The following is an 18926-nucleotide window of genomic DNA, read 5'->3' as shown; positions in this document are numbered from 1 at the left end:
CAATTGCACTCCTGGGTATATATCCTAAAGATACAAACGTGGTGCTCCGAAGGGGCACGTGCACCCGAATGTTTATAGCAGCAATGTCCACAATAGCCAAACTGTGGAAAGCGCCTAGATGTCCATCAACAGATGAATGGATAAAGAAGATGTGGTATATATACACAATGGAATACTATGCAGCCATCAAAAGACATGAAATCTTGCCATTTGCGACGACGTGGATGGAACTAGAGGGTATCATGCTTAGCGAAATAAGTCAATCGGAGAAATATAACTATCATATGATCTCTTTGATATGAGGAAGTGGAGATGCAAGGTGGGGGGGTTTGGGGGGAGGTAGGAAAAGAAAAAATGAAAAGATGGGATTGGGAGGGAGACAAACCATAAAAGACTCAATCTCAAGAAACAGACTGAGGGTTGCGGGGGGGAAGGGGGATGGGAGAGGGTGGTGGGGAAATGGACATTGGGGAGGGTATGTGCTATGATGAGTGCTGTGAAATGTGTAAACCAGACGATTCACAGACCTGTACCCCTGGGGATAAAAATACATTATATGTTTATTAAAATAAAAAAATTAAAAAAAAAAAAAAAAAAAAAAAAAAAAAAAAAAAAAGAGTGATCTTGTTTCTCTTGCAATTCACCTCAGACAAAGATGTACAATTCCATTATTATTATTTCTTCTTCTTATTATTATCATTATTCAAAAGAGAACATTTAATACAGCAGTTCTTTTTTTTTTTTTTAAAGGGATTTGTTTATTTATTTGAGAGAGAGAGAGAGCACATGCACATGTGTGAGGGGGAGGGGCGGGAGAAGAGGGAGAGAGAATCCCAAGCAGACTCCATGCCAAGTGTGGAGCCCAATGCAGGGCTCCATCTCACAGTGCGGAGATCACGACCTGAGCCAAAATCAAGAGGTGGACACTTACCCAACTGCGCCACCCAGATGTCCCTAAGACAGCAGTTCTAATCCCTGTTAGACTCATTGCTTTCCTTTAAAACAAAAATTTTGTTTTTCTTGAGATCCTGCAACAAAATTCATGGATAACCTACCTACATACATAATTTCAAAATGATTAACATGCCATAAATAAATACAACATAAAGAAGAAAGAAAGAAGAAATTAATTTATAATAAAATAACATGTATTTCAATATGTAGATACTCAGGCATGTCCAGGCTAGAGGGACGTAATGAACTAATCAGTTTTTTGCACCAATATGCAGAATCACACTTACAAATACAGCCTGAGCCTAAAGTGTTATATTGAGGGTTTGAATAACATAAGCAGTGTTGCTAATGGAGATGTGATCTTCTGAAAAGGTGAACAATTCTCAATGGAGTTTCAAACAAAATGAAATACAGTCTTTTCTAAATTTATGTGATAGTTGCATTCCTGGAAAATTCAGTGCATATTAAAATGTGCAAATGTTACTTTCTGTTTATATGTAAAAGAGAGTATTATAAATGCAGATAATTACAGACAGATTTTTCCCCCACATCAATGTCTGGGAGGATATTCCAAAGTTGTGTGGGATGAGGGACAATATTTTGCATTGCACAGTTGCCCCATAGACATTGTCTAGTATTCTTGGTCTTTACCTTCTAAATGCCAGTAGTGTCTTCCCAATTATTGTAACTACAAACATTCCCCCCTACCCCCAACCACATTCCCCAAATTTCCCATTGTGAACCACTGATCTAATATGTGCTGGGTACTCTGCTAAATTCTCTAGAAATATCATTAGTGATTTATTATTATTTTTGTCTTATTCAACAAACATCACATCGCTTCTTACATGCTAGATGCTGTGCTATGCTGTAGCTATACAGTTGCTTGTTCGCAACTGTACACAGTTGCGAACAAGACAGTCAATGGTTCTTGACCACAAAGAGTGAATGATCTGGTAGAGGAAACAGATGACAAAAACTTACAAATGAATATGTAATTAAAGACTGTGTCAAGTGCTATGAAGGAAAGAATTATATACTGTGAGACAGAATAACACTTGAACCTATTTTAAAGAGGAGTATCAGGGAAACCTCTCTGAGTCAACAGTTTAAGCCAAGATGTGGAGGATGCCAAGGAGCCAGAAATGAGAAGTTATTCTGCGCTCCTTACGGAGGATGGAAACGAAGCCTAAGAAGTACTCAGCCCAAAGGTTCGATGCTCTTAAATTGCTGGACCTATTTGAACTCAATTCTCTCGAGTTTCAAAGGCCATTAACTTTTAGATTAAAAAAAAAATGGGTGGAAAATTCCTCTGTAAAATGTATGCAAATGGCCAATAAGCACATGACAAGATGCTCAATGTCATTAGTCATGAGGGAAATGCAAGTCAACATGACATTGAGATGCCACTTCATACAAAAATGGGTGTAGTAAAATACACACACACACACACACACATAACAAAAAACAAACCTAGAAAAATAAAAAATGTTGTCAAGGATGTGGAGAAATTGGAACTCTTTTGCTTAGCTATTAGGACTGTAAAATGGTTCATCCATGGTGGAAAATAGTATGGAGTTTCCTCAAAAAGTTACACATAAGAGGGGCACCTGGGTGGCTCAGTGGGTTAAAGCCTTTGCATTTGGCTCAGGTCATGATCCCAGAGTCCTGGGATTGAGCCCCGCATCAGGCTCTCTGCTCAGCAGGGAGCCTGCCTCCCTTCCTCTCTCTCTCTCTGCCTGCCTCTCTGCCTACTTGTGATCTCTGTCAAATAAATAAATAAAATCTTAAAAAAAAAAGTTACACATAAGATTACCATATGATCTAGCATCGAAAACAGGCTCTCAAAGAAAGCCTTGTACATGACTGTCCATGCAGCACTCTTAGCAATGGCTAAAAGATAGAAAAAACCCAAGTGTCCAACAGTGAATGAATGGATGAACAAATTATGATATACACACGCAATAGAATATGACTCAGCCATAAAAAGGATTGAAATTTTGATACATACCACAATGTGAAAGAATTTTGAAAACATTATGCTCAATGAAAGAAGTCAGACCCCAAAGATCACATATTGTATGATTCCATTTACATGAAATATCAAGACTGGGTAAATCCATAGAAACAGAAAGAAGATTGGTGGTTGCCAAGGGCTGAGGGAGGAGAGAGTGAGGAAAAACTGCTTAGTGAGTGAGGGGTTTTACTCTGGAATAGTGGAGATGTTCTGGAACTTAAAAAGAGGTCGTTGTACAACGTTGAATGTTCCGAATGCCACTGAACTGTTCACTTTAAAATGGTTGATTTTATACTTTGTGAGTTTCACTTGAGTCCTTTAAAAAAAAAATGAATGAGTATATTCTCTTGCCTTTTTAGATTATAGCCATCTGCTTCAGAAAAGACCTGCCTTGTTTTTATGTATTTTCTTCCAAATCAAGTTATATGGCCACGGAGAGAATGTGGCTCACCATAAAATTTCTTGTGAGAAAACCAGTCAGAATAATAGAAAAACTCTACTTACGAAACTTTGGACGTTTCTGAGCTTCCTTGACTCGGAGGTGAAGGAGGGGCAGGGCATATGGTGCCAAGAGGACACCTGTGGGTCTGGTGGACAGATGACACAGTTTGAGGGAACCTTTCCCTCTCCTCAGGGAAAGAACACCATGGAGGAGAGGAGGAAGAAAAGGGCCGTGTGGTGGGAAGAAACCACAGGGCAAGGAGGGCCAGCATTTGAGGAAAGCTTTCTGTGGTGTCTGCTAGGGAAGTTCAGAAGCCCACCCTCTAGAAAACACCAAAAGTTCTACATTACTTGTAAAGATTTCTAGTGATAGACTTGTTTTCTTCAAGAATATGGAGGAATGTGTAAGGATGTGAAACTCAATTGGTCACAGGTAGAAACTGAAAGTTAAAGGAGTTAATTTCCCTGAATTTTCTCTGTGAAGGTAGAGGTCATGATATTGTCTGACAGGGAAGAGGACCAGGTCACTGGAAGGATTTGGCAGAGGGCACCCAGTCCCAACTAGTGAGGACACAGCAGGGACTGGGATCCAATTTCTTACAGTCCTAAGATGCCTACTTTCTAAGTCAGGATTCACTTGTAGACATCCAAAACTGTCTTGGGTTGAGCAGAAAGGAATTGAACACAAGGAACGGAGTGCTTACAAGTTCTTTGGAAAGATTCAGGACGGGCCATGAGGAACAACTTCCAGCCCATTAAGGCATGACTGGTGTCACAGGGCTGCCACAACTGGGGGGAATGGGCAACCAGAAGCTGTCTTAGACACACTGCCAGTAGGTCACAATCTAGTTGCAATTCATTAGTGCAATCCAGGGTTCAGAAAGCTGCTTCAAAACTGACCCTCAAGCCAAGTCATGATTGAGGACGTACACCAGCAAAACTCAGTGGTCTTTGCTCTGTCTCTGGAGGTCAAGAGTGAAAATGGATGGACTTATGCTTCAGGACAATCAAACACATCTTCTGCGAACACATTTGTCAGGAGAAGCAACAAAGATATGGTCTCCACATTATGTCTGCCTCCCAAACTTCATGCGAGTGTTTTCAACAGGCCAAACTGAAATCATTTTTGAAAGTTGAACCATAAGGGATCCTGGAAAAAGCAATTGTTAAATGTCCAGGCTTGAAGTACAGAAAGGCCCCCAGAGGGGGCAAATGGACCGTAGGCCGAAACACAGTATCTTTCTTGATTTAGCCTCTCTTTAGATTATTTCTTAATCTTCAAGGTATTATACAGTAACATCAGATCAAGATTTGTATCAAAATGTAGAAGCTCTAATTATCGTCCTCAGTCTCCTATAGATTGCAAATCCTAAAGAGGCTTTGTGAAGTATTGGTTTCTTTACTGAATTTCATCAGACCTAAGAGAATCTGAGAATTCAGGAAAAGTAAGGGATATCATGTTGTTCTCATACTAAAAATGGAGAAGGAAAAAACGAGAGAAATCGAAACCCCTCAATGCTCATATTCAAAATTGGGGCACTCAGACACAAAATATCCCGGAGTAGGAAGTAGTTGCTATTCTAGAAGGAAGCTCCTGAAATCATATTTTCATAAGTTTTTGAAAGAGTTCATGGACCATAACGTTAGACGGGTAACTGAGCAGGCTTTTTATGCCTGGGGCAAGTTCCAACTGCCCCTCCAATTTGCCCCCCTAATTTGCCAAACCATGGAAAAACAAACCTGCAATTAGAGTTGTATTTTTAAATCGTCTTAAGTTTTATGTGGCAGTTTTTTTCTCCTATACACAGTCTCGCCAAAACGCTGTTATTTTCACAGAGGAAATACAAAGAGTGGGTTTAAAATTACAAGTCCCATTTTAAGTCAGAAAAGGGAAGTGGGTTCTCCGGGGCAGCGTCTAGGCTGGATTCTCGGTCGTTTTCCCAACCTCACGATGCCGCACGTCCAGCACCTGGGAGAGCCGAGGCCTCCCTCTCAAGTGCGAAGGCTCCTGCTTGCAATGCTTCTGCGCAGATCGCATTACCTCATTGGCCACTAGCCACGTGTGCGAACACGGACGCCTTTGGTTGAGGCTGATAAGGAGGAAGTTTGGTCCCCGGCTTCCCATCACTTAAATGTCAGAAATGTTCTCATTGCCTCCACTGGTGAAATGTCCCTGACCCCTACCCCCCCCCACTGAAGCTCATGACATTTTATGTGTTCTAGAAATGACAGAAGACAGGTCCCTCTGGGATTCATGCGCCTCAGCTGGGATTTTCACACCATTCGCCATGTTAACATGAAGCAACAGCTGGGTTGAAGAAAGCTGATAAAAATAGCAACATCATACTGCAACAAGCTGCATGGAAAAGAGGGGAATCGAGTATTTGACTTTTTTTTTTTTTTTTTTTCCTGAGTCCAGAGCTGTGTTTCTTGGAACATCTACTTACTCGGAAAGAGCAAAGCGAGTTTATTTTCCATCGAAGTGTCATCTGGGAGAACGTGGAGAGACGCAGACTGTTCCCAGCTCTTCCAGGGTCCACACTCACGGGCATCTGGTCTCCCTGATTGTTAAGTGGGAGGTCACGTGACCTGACAGCGGCGCCCCTCCCCCTCCCTGGACGGTTCAGTTCAACGTTGGGAACTGGGTTTTCCAGGTTGCTGTGTGTTGCTGCAGAAACTTCCTGTGTTATCCTATCTTTCCATTCATTAAAGTGTAGTTTGCAATTGAACATTCTGACATAACATAGCTGAGATTTTTTGGCAGCGAAGTTAACCATATTCAAGACTTTCCTTCAGACGACATTAAATTTTCATATCCTCATGAATGCTTGCCACCTTCTTTTAATAACTTGAAAAAACAAGCTTCTCTCAGGAACTTCATTGTTCCAATATTTTCCCAGCGCACATTTACTTCTTTTAGAAGTGTGTTAGGTGTGTGTGTGTGTGTTTATAGAGTCAGGGTGTACCTAGGTGGGTTAGAATGCGGCATTTAACTTATAAAAAGTCTGCAACATGAATGGATCTCAGAGGAAAGTTATTAGAAGTCTAGTATTTTCTTCACAAGATCTTATTTTTCTCCTTCTAAGCCATTTGGTCATTTTGCCACAAAATTATATTTTGTTTTAAAAAAAGGCATATTCACTAACTCTAAGCCCTGGGGTTTGAAAATAGCCTTTGAGAAAAATGTGTAAAAAATTTACAAAGGGGAGGTGGTAAAATGAGGTTTTCTTTCCCTTCCTCCATAGTGAAAACTTCAGTCTTACTATTTAGGTTACCTTAGGAGACTTTCTTTTTTAATGAAAAATGAATTGGTTTAAAGTTCTAACTACTTAGACAATTGGAGATTTTAAAAACCCATTCTTAACGAAGATGCAAAGGAAGAGAGTGCCAAATGCTGTGGAAAGCCCAGATGAATTTGTAAGTGCCCACACAAATGGGAAGTTGGTACTCCTCTTGGATGGCAAGTGGCTTAGAAAGTTCTCTAATTCTCTATTCTAATGTGGTGTTTGTTTGCAGGCTGAATTATGGCAGCAGAGTTACTGTTCCCCAAAACTTTACAAAGTGTTATGTAATATAACACAATGTGGTTAACAGAGATTTTCACCAAGTTATGACATTATTGAGCCCAACGAGCTCGACTTCAGTTTCGAAATTGAGATCTGGTTCTGCTTCTGGATCCCTGATCTGTCCCTCAGTCCTCATACACGAAGCATAAGCAAGCCGAGGACCATAACAGCGATGGGGTCAGTGGCTTACTTCACCTTGAATTCACACAAGCCAAGTTTCGTGTCCATTGGCTTACAGATGAGGAAAATGTTGCTTGGAGAAGTTAAGGAACTCATCTGATGTGATTGAATGGGATTGGAAACCGTGGCTTACTGACACCACAGTTAATAATACAACAAAAGCGTTTGGTTTTGTTACCTGAATCTTTGGGTTTGTCCCCTGTGGCTTGTTGGTATCTCTTGTCTTTAGGTGAGTTTAGATTAAGTTAGGATGGCTTTTATCCACTTCTGCTCCCAAACATGTGTAACACCACACAGAAAATTTAAATAAAAAAAAATCACAGATGGATTTCTAGAATATAATTTCTCCAACAAATGATTTTATAAATATATCAAGCCCAACTTGCTTGGTTAGCCAGATGCTAAAATTGTATCACAGAAGTTCGGGCAGCTTCTGAGGAAATGGGGCTGCTTCCTGTGTGCATTTGTCAAGCCTGCTGTGGCTTTAGCCTCCCCCACCCCCACTAGGGCACACAGGGCCAGAGTGTGTGTTTTGGGTGGACAGGCGGGGTCCAGCCCAGCCAGCAGCCCAACAGTGCAGAGCTGGGGAGCAGTCGGAGAGCCCCGGGAGCAGAGGCATATGGGTGCCCTTATTTCCCAGGGGAAAAAAATACTATGGGAATTATGAGCCAACAGCCAAATGTGCATAGCAATCAAAGGCTTGGGTGGATAAAAGTAGGCCATGGAAAGGAAGAGAATTAGGGGTGGTGTGGGGATGGCAAGAGAGAGACTGTGAGATGTAGGGAGACGTGTTAAAAGGCAGAGGGAGAAAACCATGTATGTGAAGGGAAGGGTCAGTGCAAATTAACTGGCATTCAGAGATAATTGCCTCGGTGCCCAGGGATATTCTGGAACCCTCCCTAACACTTCTTGTTTTAGTCAGGCTACTCTTGCTTGGGGGTGCAGAAAGAACCTTAAGTGAACAACTTCTAGCTACAGGGAAAGGAATGAACTGCCTTCAGCCACCAGACTGTGGAGGCGAATGGAGCCGGGACCCAGCTGAGAGTCCACTGCCCCCCGGCACTCCCTCTACCTCTCACCTTGGCCTTTCTGCGTGAGTGGGCTTTGCTGGTTCAGACCACTCCTCCCTTCCCTCTCTTCCCCCCCCCCCCCGTCCCCCACCTTTCACCTCTCCCCTAAGAAAGGTCTTAGGAGGGTTTGGTCCTATGCCCACACCCTGGGCCAATCCCTGCAGCGGGGGGCAGGTGAGGCATGGTTTTGGCGGTGTGCCCATCTATGGGGGAGGTGGGGGCAAGGTTCCCCACTCACCTACTCCACCGACCCCCGGGCAGGGCAGCCAGGTTTGCTGGGCGGAGGATAACAGCATAGGTCTGTTGTACTGTCCACATCTTTTCATCGTGTTCTGACAATGGTTCGATCTCTCAAAACTCAGCTGAGAGCAGCCACGTGTCCTTGTTGGGGGTCTTATCAGGATCTCGGGGGTGGGGGTGGGTAGAGGCAGTTTCCACCAAGCGTGTTCAATTATGTGATTCACTTGATTTGCTTTGAATCACAGTATTTAATATGATGTGAAATTTCCAATAACGGCACAGAAGGGCATACAGTGTTTACACTTATCAAAATGGGGCGTGGATGAAAACATACTGCAGGAATAGCGTTTTTAAGAGGGAGCTCCTCCGACTGTCTTGCCAACCACAGAATCCATTCCTGTCTGGAGGGAGGCTGACTTGGTCTCTCCAGCTATCTATGGGGTGAACGGAGGGTGGGTCATAAAATGGCCAGCCGCATTCGGGGAGAGCCTGGGAGGAGCCCCCCACGAACCGAGTGCCTACTGTGTATCAGGCACACTGGGAGCCTTTTCCCAAAGCGGCCCCATCTCCTCCTCCTGACAGCCCAGCGAGGTTCTGCTGTGTCCTGGGCTATTTGTCACAGATGCACCCACTAGAAGCCCAGCATCCTGGCGGCTGGCTGGGACTCTCTTTCCAGGTGCTTTCAAGTGCACTGCCCGGCTAACAGTCCATGACAGTCCACCGTGCCTGCGTCAACGTGTGGAGAGGATTGATGAGATGGTGTTGGCAAAGCTGAGCACGAGAGAGACACTCCTTCCTGTTCTGAAACCTTATTAGGAGACCGGAGAGTTCTTTCAATCCAGAATCCGCTAGGGAAAACTGGCTAGGCTGCTGCCTTGAAAAAAAAAAAAAAAAAAAAAAATTGAAGAAGAAGATGAAAAAAAAAAAAAAGGACCCGTGTGTTTCCATTTCCTGCCTAGAGCCAGGCTTTCAGCAGAAAGTGGTGGGGGTGAGTAAAGGGCTGGCGACCACAGGCCAAACACCTCTGGTGCCGTCAACTTCACTGGGACTTGGTTGTGACAAAGGCTGACCTGCAGGGGGTTTTGGGTGAGGGAAGGAGAATCACAATTAAAAAAAAAAAAAAGTTCCTGGCAGGGTGCCTAACACATAGGATACGCTGAATGGGAGCCGCTAGTGTTACAAAGGGAAGCGTAAACATCTGCCAACTTATTTTTTTTCCATTTATTTATTTATTTATGTATACCCTTAGCTTGGAGGCCTAGCTTTGCTCAGCGTTTTGGACGCAGGCCAGGTTAAATTAACACTCTTATCTTCTGGCCCCTGCTGTTGGCGGCCTCCCTATGGGTCCCGGGGGCCTCCACTTCAGGTTCAGCCACGTTCCCGGTCATCCCAGGCTGCCCTTGGCCAGGGGTCTCTTGGCCCACTTGCAGGAGAGACCCCTGCCCCCACCCCAGCTCTGTGTCTGGGGCCCGTCGGGCTCAGGATTCTGTGCAGCAAAAGGAAGTTCATGGGGAGGCCCCAGGCCCCAGGTCGCAGACATCTTGCCGTGATGGGGAAGGAGGGGACACACATATTCAAAATAAACATTTCTGCTGGGCAGAAGTTCACCCAATTTTGCCAGAGTGGGCTCGACCAGCCGTGTTGGATCCATCAGATAACAGCCATACCGTGGAATGCTACCACCTGGCTTTCTTAGGCTCTGGTTCTCAAACTCTGCTTTGCATTTTAATCCCGTAGGGACTTGGTTAAAAAAGGCAGGTTCTGATTGAGCAAGTTGGAGCTGGGGTCTGAGATGCTGCAGTTCTCACAAGCTTCTAGGCGATGCCAGCAATGCTGATGACCGCGGAAGACCTAAGGCTCCAAGACCATGATGTAGCAAACTTTCGTCGTGGTTCCGGTCACATGCTCTTTTTTTTTTTTTTTAAATTGAGCTAATACTTTTCTTCATATTGACCTGGCTTTTAACTTCAGTACATGTGTGTCACCGTGAAGTCACAGCTTTGAGGAGTGAATTTTGCCTTAAAATGAACGCATAACTGTGAAGATAAAGAAATATATGTCTGCAATCATTTTATGTTCACCAGTGGTATAACACAGCACTGTGTTCTAAGAAACCTGGTAACAGACCTTCTGGAGGAAACTAGAGTCTGGATTGCCCAGAACTTGTTCTTTGGACTATTTTTTTTTCTTTTTTCTTTTTTCTTTTTTAAGATTTTATTTATTTATTTTAGGGGAATACAGAGCGAGCATGCGCAAGTGGGGAGAGAGGCAGAGGGAGAGAGGGAGTCCCAAGTGGACTCCTCACTGAGCTCAGAGCCCAACGAGGGTCTCCATCCCAGGACCCTGAGAATGTAACCAGCGCTGACACCAAGAGTCAGATGCTCATCTGACTGAGCCATCCAGGCACCCCTGAACTCTTTAATTTCAGCCGAGTTGATGTTTCTGCAGAAGCACAGGGGATTCTAGAGGGAAGTCGGGGTGATTTTTGGACAAGGTATTCACTGTAGCAAAGAGCTCCTTCCTGTGCCCCCAGCAGGCTGTGTGGGGGGCAGATAACCTCCTATTGAAAGCAGGGACACCTACAAGGGTGGCTGGCAACAGTGGCTGTCATCCAAACTTGCATTCCCAGTCACTTTTTCTGTTTGGTTGCAATTTTGTGAAAATCTGCAGAGAGACCAGAAAATAGGAAAAAAAAAGAAAAGAAAAAAGAAAGAAACCCGAAAACAAACAAACAAAAAGCCACACACAAATTCCCTTCTGACTCTGAGGTGCTTGTTTACAAAGTAAAAAGTCCCTGGCGAATCGTTTCATTTATAATTAAATCTAATCATAAGCCATTGTGGCTAAATTAATTTTGAGCTAATTCCACGGGAACTCCATGTCCTGTATCACTTCTGAGCAAAAGAGCTTGGTGTCGTATAATCTGACTCATTCTGAGGCCAGGGCTCCACGGACGAGCTCCAGGAGGGCAGTGAATAAATACTTTGTGAAAAGAGCTGATGTCCGGGACCCGTGGAAGCAAGAGACGCTGCCATGACGGGTCCTGGAAGCTCTCAGAGGCTGTGTGAGGGTCCCTCAGCGGAGACTGGTTTTCTGCTCAGAGCAGAACCTCTGAATAGCCCTTGACTCATGCAAAGCTTTCCACCAGAACCAGATCTGCTCTGGCTGCAGCCTAGAGGAACAGGTGTCTGGGCCACAGGAAATCTTCGTACAGGTGTTTAAGTCCTGGGAAAACCATGATGTGCATATTCTCCTACTTCATCCCCACCTGAGAGGTCTGTAGGGTTCTCCTTTTTTGTCGGTATAATAAGGATGCTTAGAAGCACCCCAAGTGGTCACCCCAAGGCCAAGTACAATGGAAGGTTCGGAATTGGAGTTTCTATTCAGACCCCGTGAGTCTGGTCATTCTGTAGCCTCTTGGAATTGGGGACCCTCCAGAACACTTAACCCCATGCAGGTCCCCCCAGTCTCCCAGCAAGGATCTGGGACGTTTCTCTGGAAGCTCTTTCCTTTCAGATTTGAATATTGGTCCCTCACACTTGAGCACAAATGATTCTGAGAACAAATTTTGGGCTCTTCTGCTCTATGGTGGTGGGAGTGGGAGCCCCAAGGGAACCCAAAGACGGGAAGGCCTCAGAAAGGGGACGCTGAGGATGCCAAGGACAAGCTTGGAGTGATTCCTTTATCCGTGGAAGAAATGGCCATACTCGGTCTTCCTCAGGTTCCTGCCTTTCTGGCTTTGATTTACTTGTGTAACTGGAGGAAACATCTTCCCAATTTGTCTGTAAATCTCTCTTGGGCTGTGTTTCTGATTTCACTTGCTCGGTTTGCTATGGGGTGATTGCATCCAGCAAAAGACACAATGTGCTGAGGCCCACAAAAGGACAAATCCGTGAACATCCCGCCGTCTCCGGAATGAAGGCTCCGAAAACATGTGGGTCTTAATATTCCTGAGCAATAAGCACCTGCCTGTGGGTGTTTTCAACCAGATTAGATTAGGATTTTTTCCTGGTCATGCCAGTGGTTTGAATTATGAAGATGACCTTTGAAAGAATTCACGGAGTGGGTCCTTTACAGCCTTTCTGAAGTGATGCATTTTAATTTGGATCGGCTTCCCAAACAAAAAGATTAGGTCAATGATAGTGTTCCTGTGTTTCCTGTGGGCTTGGCCTTCCTCACAGAGACAGGTTGTTTCTGAAGGCAAGCACAGGGCCATTGGTCAGAAAATGTGGAGTCCTGGGGAAGCAGCACGGTGAGGCCGTTTGCCGGTGTTGGGGCCTGGGGAGCGTGACATGTATGTTCCTGAGCAGGATGGAATTTCCAGCTGAATAGCCCGGGCACCTCCCCAGCTTTTACTTTGGCCCCAACTGTGTATTAAGTGTGACTGTCATCTCTTTCAAATGCTCCTAACAGAAACCTGAACTGATGGGCCGATTCTGTTTCTAATCAAAGGAACCCGGTGGCATCAGCGAGGAAGGCAATCCCCTGCCCAGGGGGAGGATAAGAGCTGGACAAAGGGGCAGGAGCCATCTCCATCGGCGATCTGCTGCTCCCATGGGTGAGAACCGGCCAGAACTGCGCCCAGAACTGTTTTTTCTCTTCCTGTCCTGTGTCTTCTTTGTCTTCTCTAGGGCTTGCGTTTTGACCTTCCCAAACGGCTGCAAAATAGCAATGATTGCTTTCCCTGGGGGGAAGGTGACCTTTAAGCGGAAATACCATCCTTGTGAACAAGAGGCCACAGGCTAAAGGGCACCACATGGAACCCCAGGGAGCTGCCTTATGTCCCCACCTGGTGCCATGACCGTCCCTCAGCCTCAGAGTGCCTGCCCCTTCCGAGTCTTCTCAGGGGTGGATGGGAGGTGGTCTCTGACGTTCACATCCAGAAATGGAGGTCTTTGCCTCTCCCCCCTTGCCCTGCCCTAAATTATTTCAGCAGAACCTGGTTTTACCCCGAGTCATGGCAGGGAGGGTGGGGGACACAGTCTAATATTAAATAACTTGACTCCTGGCCAGTCAAGCGCTCCTGGCGCAGTGGTATTTCCTTTCAGTCAGTCGTGACTTCTAGCCAGTCCTCAGAGGAGGACTTTCATTGCAGTTGTGATCTCTCTTACTGCTCCCCGTGCCCTTGACCCTTGCCACGCCTCCCCACCTCCTCCTCAAGGCTGAATGTCTTTGTGCCCTCAGCCTCCCTCCCGCAGGCTGGCTCCCATCCTCGGGTGAGAGAACCTTCTCAGTCCACCTCTCATGTGTTTCGCACGTGGGAAGAGGACCCTGGTCATTCACTTTGCTTTTCTAGCATTTTCTTTGGAGAACTGCCGATGGTATGAGTCTCTCCCGTAGGTGCTGTGATGGTCAGATAGTTCTTTTCCCAGCCTGGCCCGCGACAGGGGCTCAAAGCAGGCTGCTTCACCTCTGCCAGGCGGATGCACCAGCACAGCAACTCAGGAGGCAAGAGCCAGTGGGGGCCACCGCGGTGGTGGCAGCCGAGCCCAGGCCCTGGGACAGAAGGTGGATGGTGCTCAGAGCGAGCGGTGGTGCTTTCCCATCAGCCCTGTTCTGTGTGGTGGCTTGACTTGTTCTTTAAAGATCAGCACGGAACCTTTTTCCTAGCTCTCACCATGATTCTGTGAGCTATCCCATAGTCTTTTTTTTTTTTTTTTTTTTTTAACAAGCTTTAGTTCACTTTATTTTGCTTGTATAAAACTATGTGGTAGCCACAGCTGGAGCCTGGGTCCTCTGCACAGAGACTCTGGTGTGGGTCTTCACAAGATGGTCTGTGAACTCCTGATAGGGAGACTTGGTGAACACAGTCTCCTTCCAGAGGTCAGGGGTGAGATAGCTGTAGGTCTTGGAGATGGCATCGAAAGTAGCCTTGGCAAAGTTCCCCAGGGTGGCAGTGCAGCCCCTGGCCGAGGTGTAGCAGTCGTCGATACCGGCCATCATCAGCAGTTTCTTGGGCACAGGGGCCGAGACAATGCCAGTGCCTCTGGGGGCGGGGATGAGACGCACCAGCACAGAGCCACAGCGGCCAGTCACCTTGCACGGGACAGTGTGGGGCTTGCCAATCTTGTTCCCCCAGTAGCCTCGCCGCACAGGGACGATGGAAAGCTTGGCCAGAATGATGGCCCCGCAGATGGCAGTGGCTACCTCCTTGGAGCACTTGACACCCAGACCGACGTGTCCATTATAATCTCCGATGGCGACAAATGCCTTGAACCTGGTCCGCTGGCCAGCACGCGTCTGCTTTTGCACAGGCATGATCTTCAAGACCTCGTCCTTGAGGGAGGCTCCCAGGAAGAAGTCGATGATCTCAGACTCCTTGATGGGCAAGGAGAAGAGATAGATCTCCTCCAGGGACTTGATCTTCATGTCCTTGACCAGACGGCCCAGCTTGGTGACGGGGATCCACTCCTTGTCCTCGGCCTTGCCCCCGCGAGCTCCGCGGCCTCGGCCCCGGCCCCGACCCCGGCCACGGCCCCGGCCCCGGATGCCGCTGCCGAAGCCTCCGCGGAAACCTCCGCGGCCTCCCATTCCAGGGCCCCCGGGCCCTCCGGGCCCTCCCGCAGCACCGGCGTCATCCTCCATTTGGTGTTCTCTCGGAGAGGAAGCTATCCCATAGTCTTTTAACAGACTCCTTTTCGCATAATTGGGCCAGAATGAGTTTCTGGTGCTTGCTACGAAGAACATTGTGGCAAGGGGCACTGTTTCCCTCTTTTCTCTATCCTTTTTTTCCTATTTATCCTATTTCCCTCGTTGACCAGTGTCCCTTTCACAATTTGAATTTCTGAATGGATTTTTTTTTTTTTTTAAACAGTGGCAATACTCTTTAAAAAGCCAGTGCTTTGGTTTCTTCAACAGATAAACGGAACGGGAGGGGGAAAGACGGGGAAGGGAAGGAAGCCTCTCACAGAGACCCACGTGCTCTATGACACCAGAGCAGGGATGGCCGCAGCATGGAGGGACCTCAGCAGATGAGCCCCCAGCACCAACTGGTGGGGAAGCCAATGTTTCTGTGCCACAGAGGGGGTGTAGGTGTGCCTCAGAGCAGGCTGGGGTGCTCTGGTGGTGGGATCAAGAGGACACAGAGGACCAGCTTGATCCGGCAACTGGAGATTGGAGGGGCCATAGATGAAGATATGGTAGAGTAGATGCTAATGTCCTGGGGCCAGTGAACATTGGACAGTTTGGTCACAGCCACACAGTGCCTCCCAATTCATAATGCATCTTCCTCAATCTTAACACCTAGACAGAAGAAGGGAAAAGAGGCATGGGAGGAAATATCCCTACCTGATTCAGTTTTTACCCAAAGGGCACTGAAATAATCTTGTAACCGGATGCAAACAAAGGCTTGGGAGCTAAGTTAAGTTGGATCAGAGAAAAAGAACGTAAGTTATTTACCTGCATGAGTCTGCAGGATTTATACCCTCTTTACCTCCTGTGGATAGCCTAGCTTTGATGTGTGCTAGATCTGGAAGGGCGTGGGGTTTCAGGGTAGAGACCCATCCTTCCGCCAACTCAGACATGTCTTTCTCTTTAAGAATTCCAGGCTCTCTGAACCTGATGTGGTCACATTTCTGAACTTATTGGCAAGATGCTCGTGACTGCAAATTGGCCTTGGAAAGTAATGCCTCTAGACAGGTCATCTAGAAGGGCCAGGATCCTTATTCTGGGAAATTCTCGACTTTCCTGGGAAGAAAATGCTGCCTTGAATGAAAACAAGGTGAAACAAAACCAAAGAAATCGATATGGTTCCATCCGCCTTTGCCACTTCAGCCTCGGCTTTTGGAAACTCAGATTTGGAGGCTGGAGGGAGCTCCCTTAGCAAGGCTTTTGTTTTTGTTTTTGTTTTGTTTTGTTTTTGTTTTTGTTTTAAAGATTTTATTTAATTATTTGACAGACAGAGATCACAAGTAGGCAGAGAGGCAGGCAGAGGGAGAGGGGGAAGCAGGCTCCCGGCTCAGCACAGAGCCCGATGTGGGGCTCGATCCCAGGACCCTGACATCACGACCTGAGCCGAAGGCAGAGGCTTAACATACTGAGCCACCCAGGAGCCCCTTGGTTTTTTTTTTTTTTTTTTTTAAACATCAGCATTCTTGGGTGATCAGGGCTAGCCCCGGAGCCCCAGTTTGCTTTGCAGGTCTCTCTTCTGGGCCCTCCAACCTCACATTGTTCTAGAAACATCTCCTCTGATCAAGTAGAAGTGGACAGATGGACCCCACCATGTCCCTTGCTTAACTGGCACCTTTCCTTAGACTTCGCAACACTTGGGCTGATCCTACACATCCTCCTTTGTGTGCTCGGGGCTCGGGGCCCTCCACCTTCGAGGACTGACAACCCGCCTGTTGTGAACTCGGGGCAGGGGTTTTGACAGGTGTCCTGGGCAGCCTTGGCTCACTTCTTCAGGAGCCTCACTTCATCACACCATATTCAAGGAACTCTCTTATGCCACAGCAGGTGACAACTTAGTCATCTCTAAAAAGCCACACATTTTCTCACCTGTGCCTTCGCCATGTTGTCTCCTCAACCTAGACGCCCATCACCCCCTGCCGGCATTCCCCACCTGCCTCCTGCAAGACGGTGTCCTGGGCTCTCGTAATGACAAAGCACAGCAGGACAGAGAAGCCAGGGAACAAGGGAAACATGAATGGTGAAGTCTGAGAAACCACCGTGAGCTCAAGATCAATCAGTTCATCTAAAATTGGGTGATGAGTCAAGGTGTGGCTTAGGCACTGAGCAGATACATGACATTGATGGTTTCTCCAGTCTCCGTAGTCTTCGCTTTCTCTTCTCTGAGCCGATGGGGCTGGATGGAAAAGCCCTGTCTACCACATGACCTTGCCACTGTGATTCTGGGCTTGCTTTCAAGATGGCTCACTCATGTGGCTTTTGAAAGGAGGCCCCAGTTCCTGGCCATGTAGGCTTTTCCACAAGGCTCCTTTCGTGTCCTCACAACGTGGCAGCTGACTTCCCGCAATGCGAGTGACCCGAGACAGATGGGCAGAAACCACAATGTTTTTATAACCTAGCCTCAGAAATGACATACATCACTGTGCCTTAGCCCATCAGTCACACCAACCAACCCTGATCATTGTAGGAGGGAATAAGGGCAAGATACTAGTGGGCGTGGCTCAATGGCGGCCATCTTGGGTGCTGGCTGTCACAGTGCTCCCAGTCCAAATTTAGTTAGGCTCACCTGCCTTACCCAAAAATCTGTTTGGGCATTTCTTAGCAGTGCCTTCCCATGGGTTTCATGGCCTGCTGATTTGTTGCCCAAGAATGGATGGATCCCGTGGAGCTGGATATTAGGGAAAATCCTCGTGTGAACAATGTAGAGAATTAACAGACCAACAGGAGTCAAGAAGGGGGATTTGACGACGGAAGGCCTTGGAATATCCGGAGGCACATGCAGTGTAGGAGGGCCTGGAGTGGAAACTATAGTTGGAGCTAAGTACAGGACCACGTGACTTTTTTTTTTTTCTTTGAAGGCAGGAATAAGTCCTTCCTACTTGCCACTGAAGTAAGTGTGTTAGAATTAAGACCTTGACTTATATTAATGTGCTTTCTTTTTTCACTTCTTCTTTGTTATTTTCCCTTATTTGGCCACGGTTTTCATGACTTTCACGAGTGGTAGCTGGAACGAAGGAGAGGGGAGAGACTGGAATGGAGAGAGAACGCTCAGCCTCAGATATCCAAACAAGCCCAGAAACGAGGGGATCGAAAGCCAAGTTTTCAGCTGCAAGATCAGGCCATTGAGAGCGGAAAGGTTTTCCTAAATCCAAATAGACTTCTTTTAAATATAACAACCTTGGAGGATGAATGTGAACTTTTTCCCAAACATCACAAAGTAGGGAAGGATGAGCAAGAAAAGTTCCCAACTTCACAGGTAAGGGAATGACCTTTCCTGGGTGGGGATGTGGAGGACAGAGATTGGAGATTTTGGTTTTTTTTGTTTGTTTGTTTTTTATTTATTTTTTATTTTTTTGCAGCTCCGAAGTGGCATGGAGATATCTTTAATCAATAAAATTAGACAAAGACACTATTCGTAGGGTTCCGGGTGAGATTAGGGATATACCAGACGGTCTGAGGAAAGATCCAAATCTTGTGTTCCATTTGCGGTTTAGAATTCCAGGCAGACAGTGCCTTGTAGGGCGACCTATACCCACATGGGGTGACTTCAGCAGAGAGAAATGCTGGTGTAGCACGTTTAGGCAGAGAGGGAATCTGAGCTCCATCAACCAGGCCCCCTGGGTCTAGCGTGTGGCTTGCACAACATCCAGAAGTTTCTGTGGAGGTTGGGAAGAGGGAGCAGTAGTGTGTGCTAAGTGGGCAGGGGAACAGGCAGAAGTGGTAGCCTGGTAGGAGACAAGATCCTCAGCTGGAGGCCAAGGCAGGGTCATGGTCAGTAGCAGAACGAGTCTGGCTTGGAGCTGTCGTCTAGGGACCAAAGGCCGACCCCAA

General features: G+C 46.6%; 1 protein-coding gene across 1 annotated transcript; it reads right to left on the bottom strand.

Moving 5' to 3' along the window:
* Positions 1-14133: 14133 nt before the first annotated feature.
* LOC308345995 (small ribosomal subunit protein uS5-like) lies at positions 14134-15066 on the bottom strand. The gene has a single exon (XM_080808620.1). The coding sequence runs from the start codon at positions 15051-15053 to the stop codon at positions 14172-14174; it is 882 nt and encodes a 293-aa protein (XP_080664746.1). The 5' UTR covers positions 15054-15066; the 3' UTR covers positions 14134-14171.
* Positions 15067-18926: the final 3860 nt, after the last annotated feature.

The sequence above is a fragment of the Martes martes genome, assembly GCF_963455335.1.
Source record: "Martes martes genome assembly, chromosome: 7".
Classification (NCBI taxonomy): domain Eukaryota; kingdom Metazoa; phylum Chordata; class Mammalia; order Carnivora; family Mustelidae; genus Martes; species Martes martes.
The sequence above is the reverse complement of the archived record's forward strand: the minus strand, read 5'-3'. Positions and strand labels throughout refer to the sequence as shown.

Coding starts and splice junctions, on each gene's coding strand:
- LOC308345995 (XM_080808620.1), bottom strand. CDS start 15,053: ATGGAGGATGACGCCGGTGCTGCGGGAGGGCCCGGAGGGCCCGGGGGC.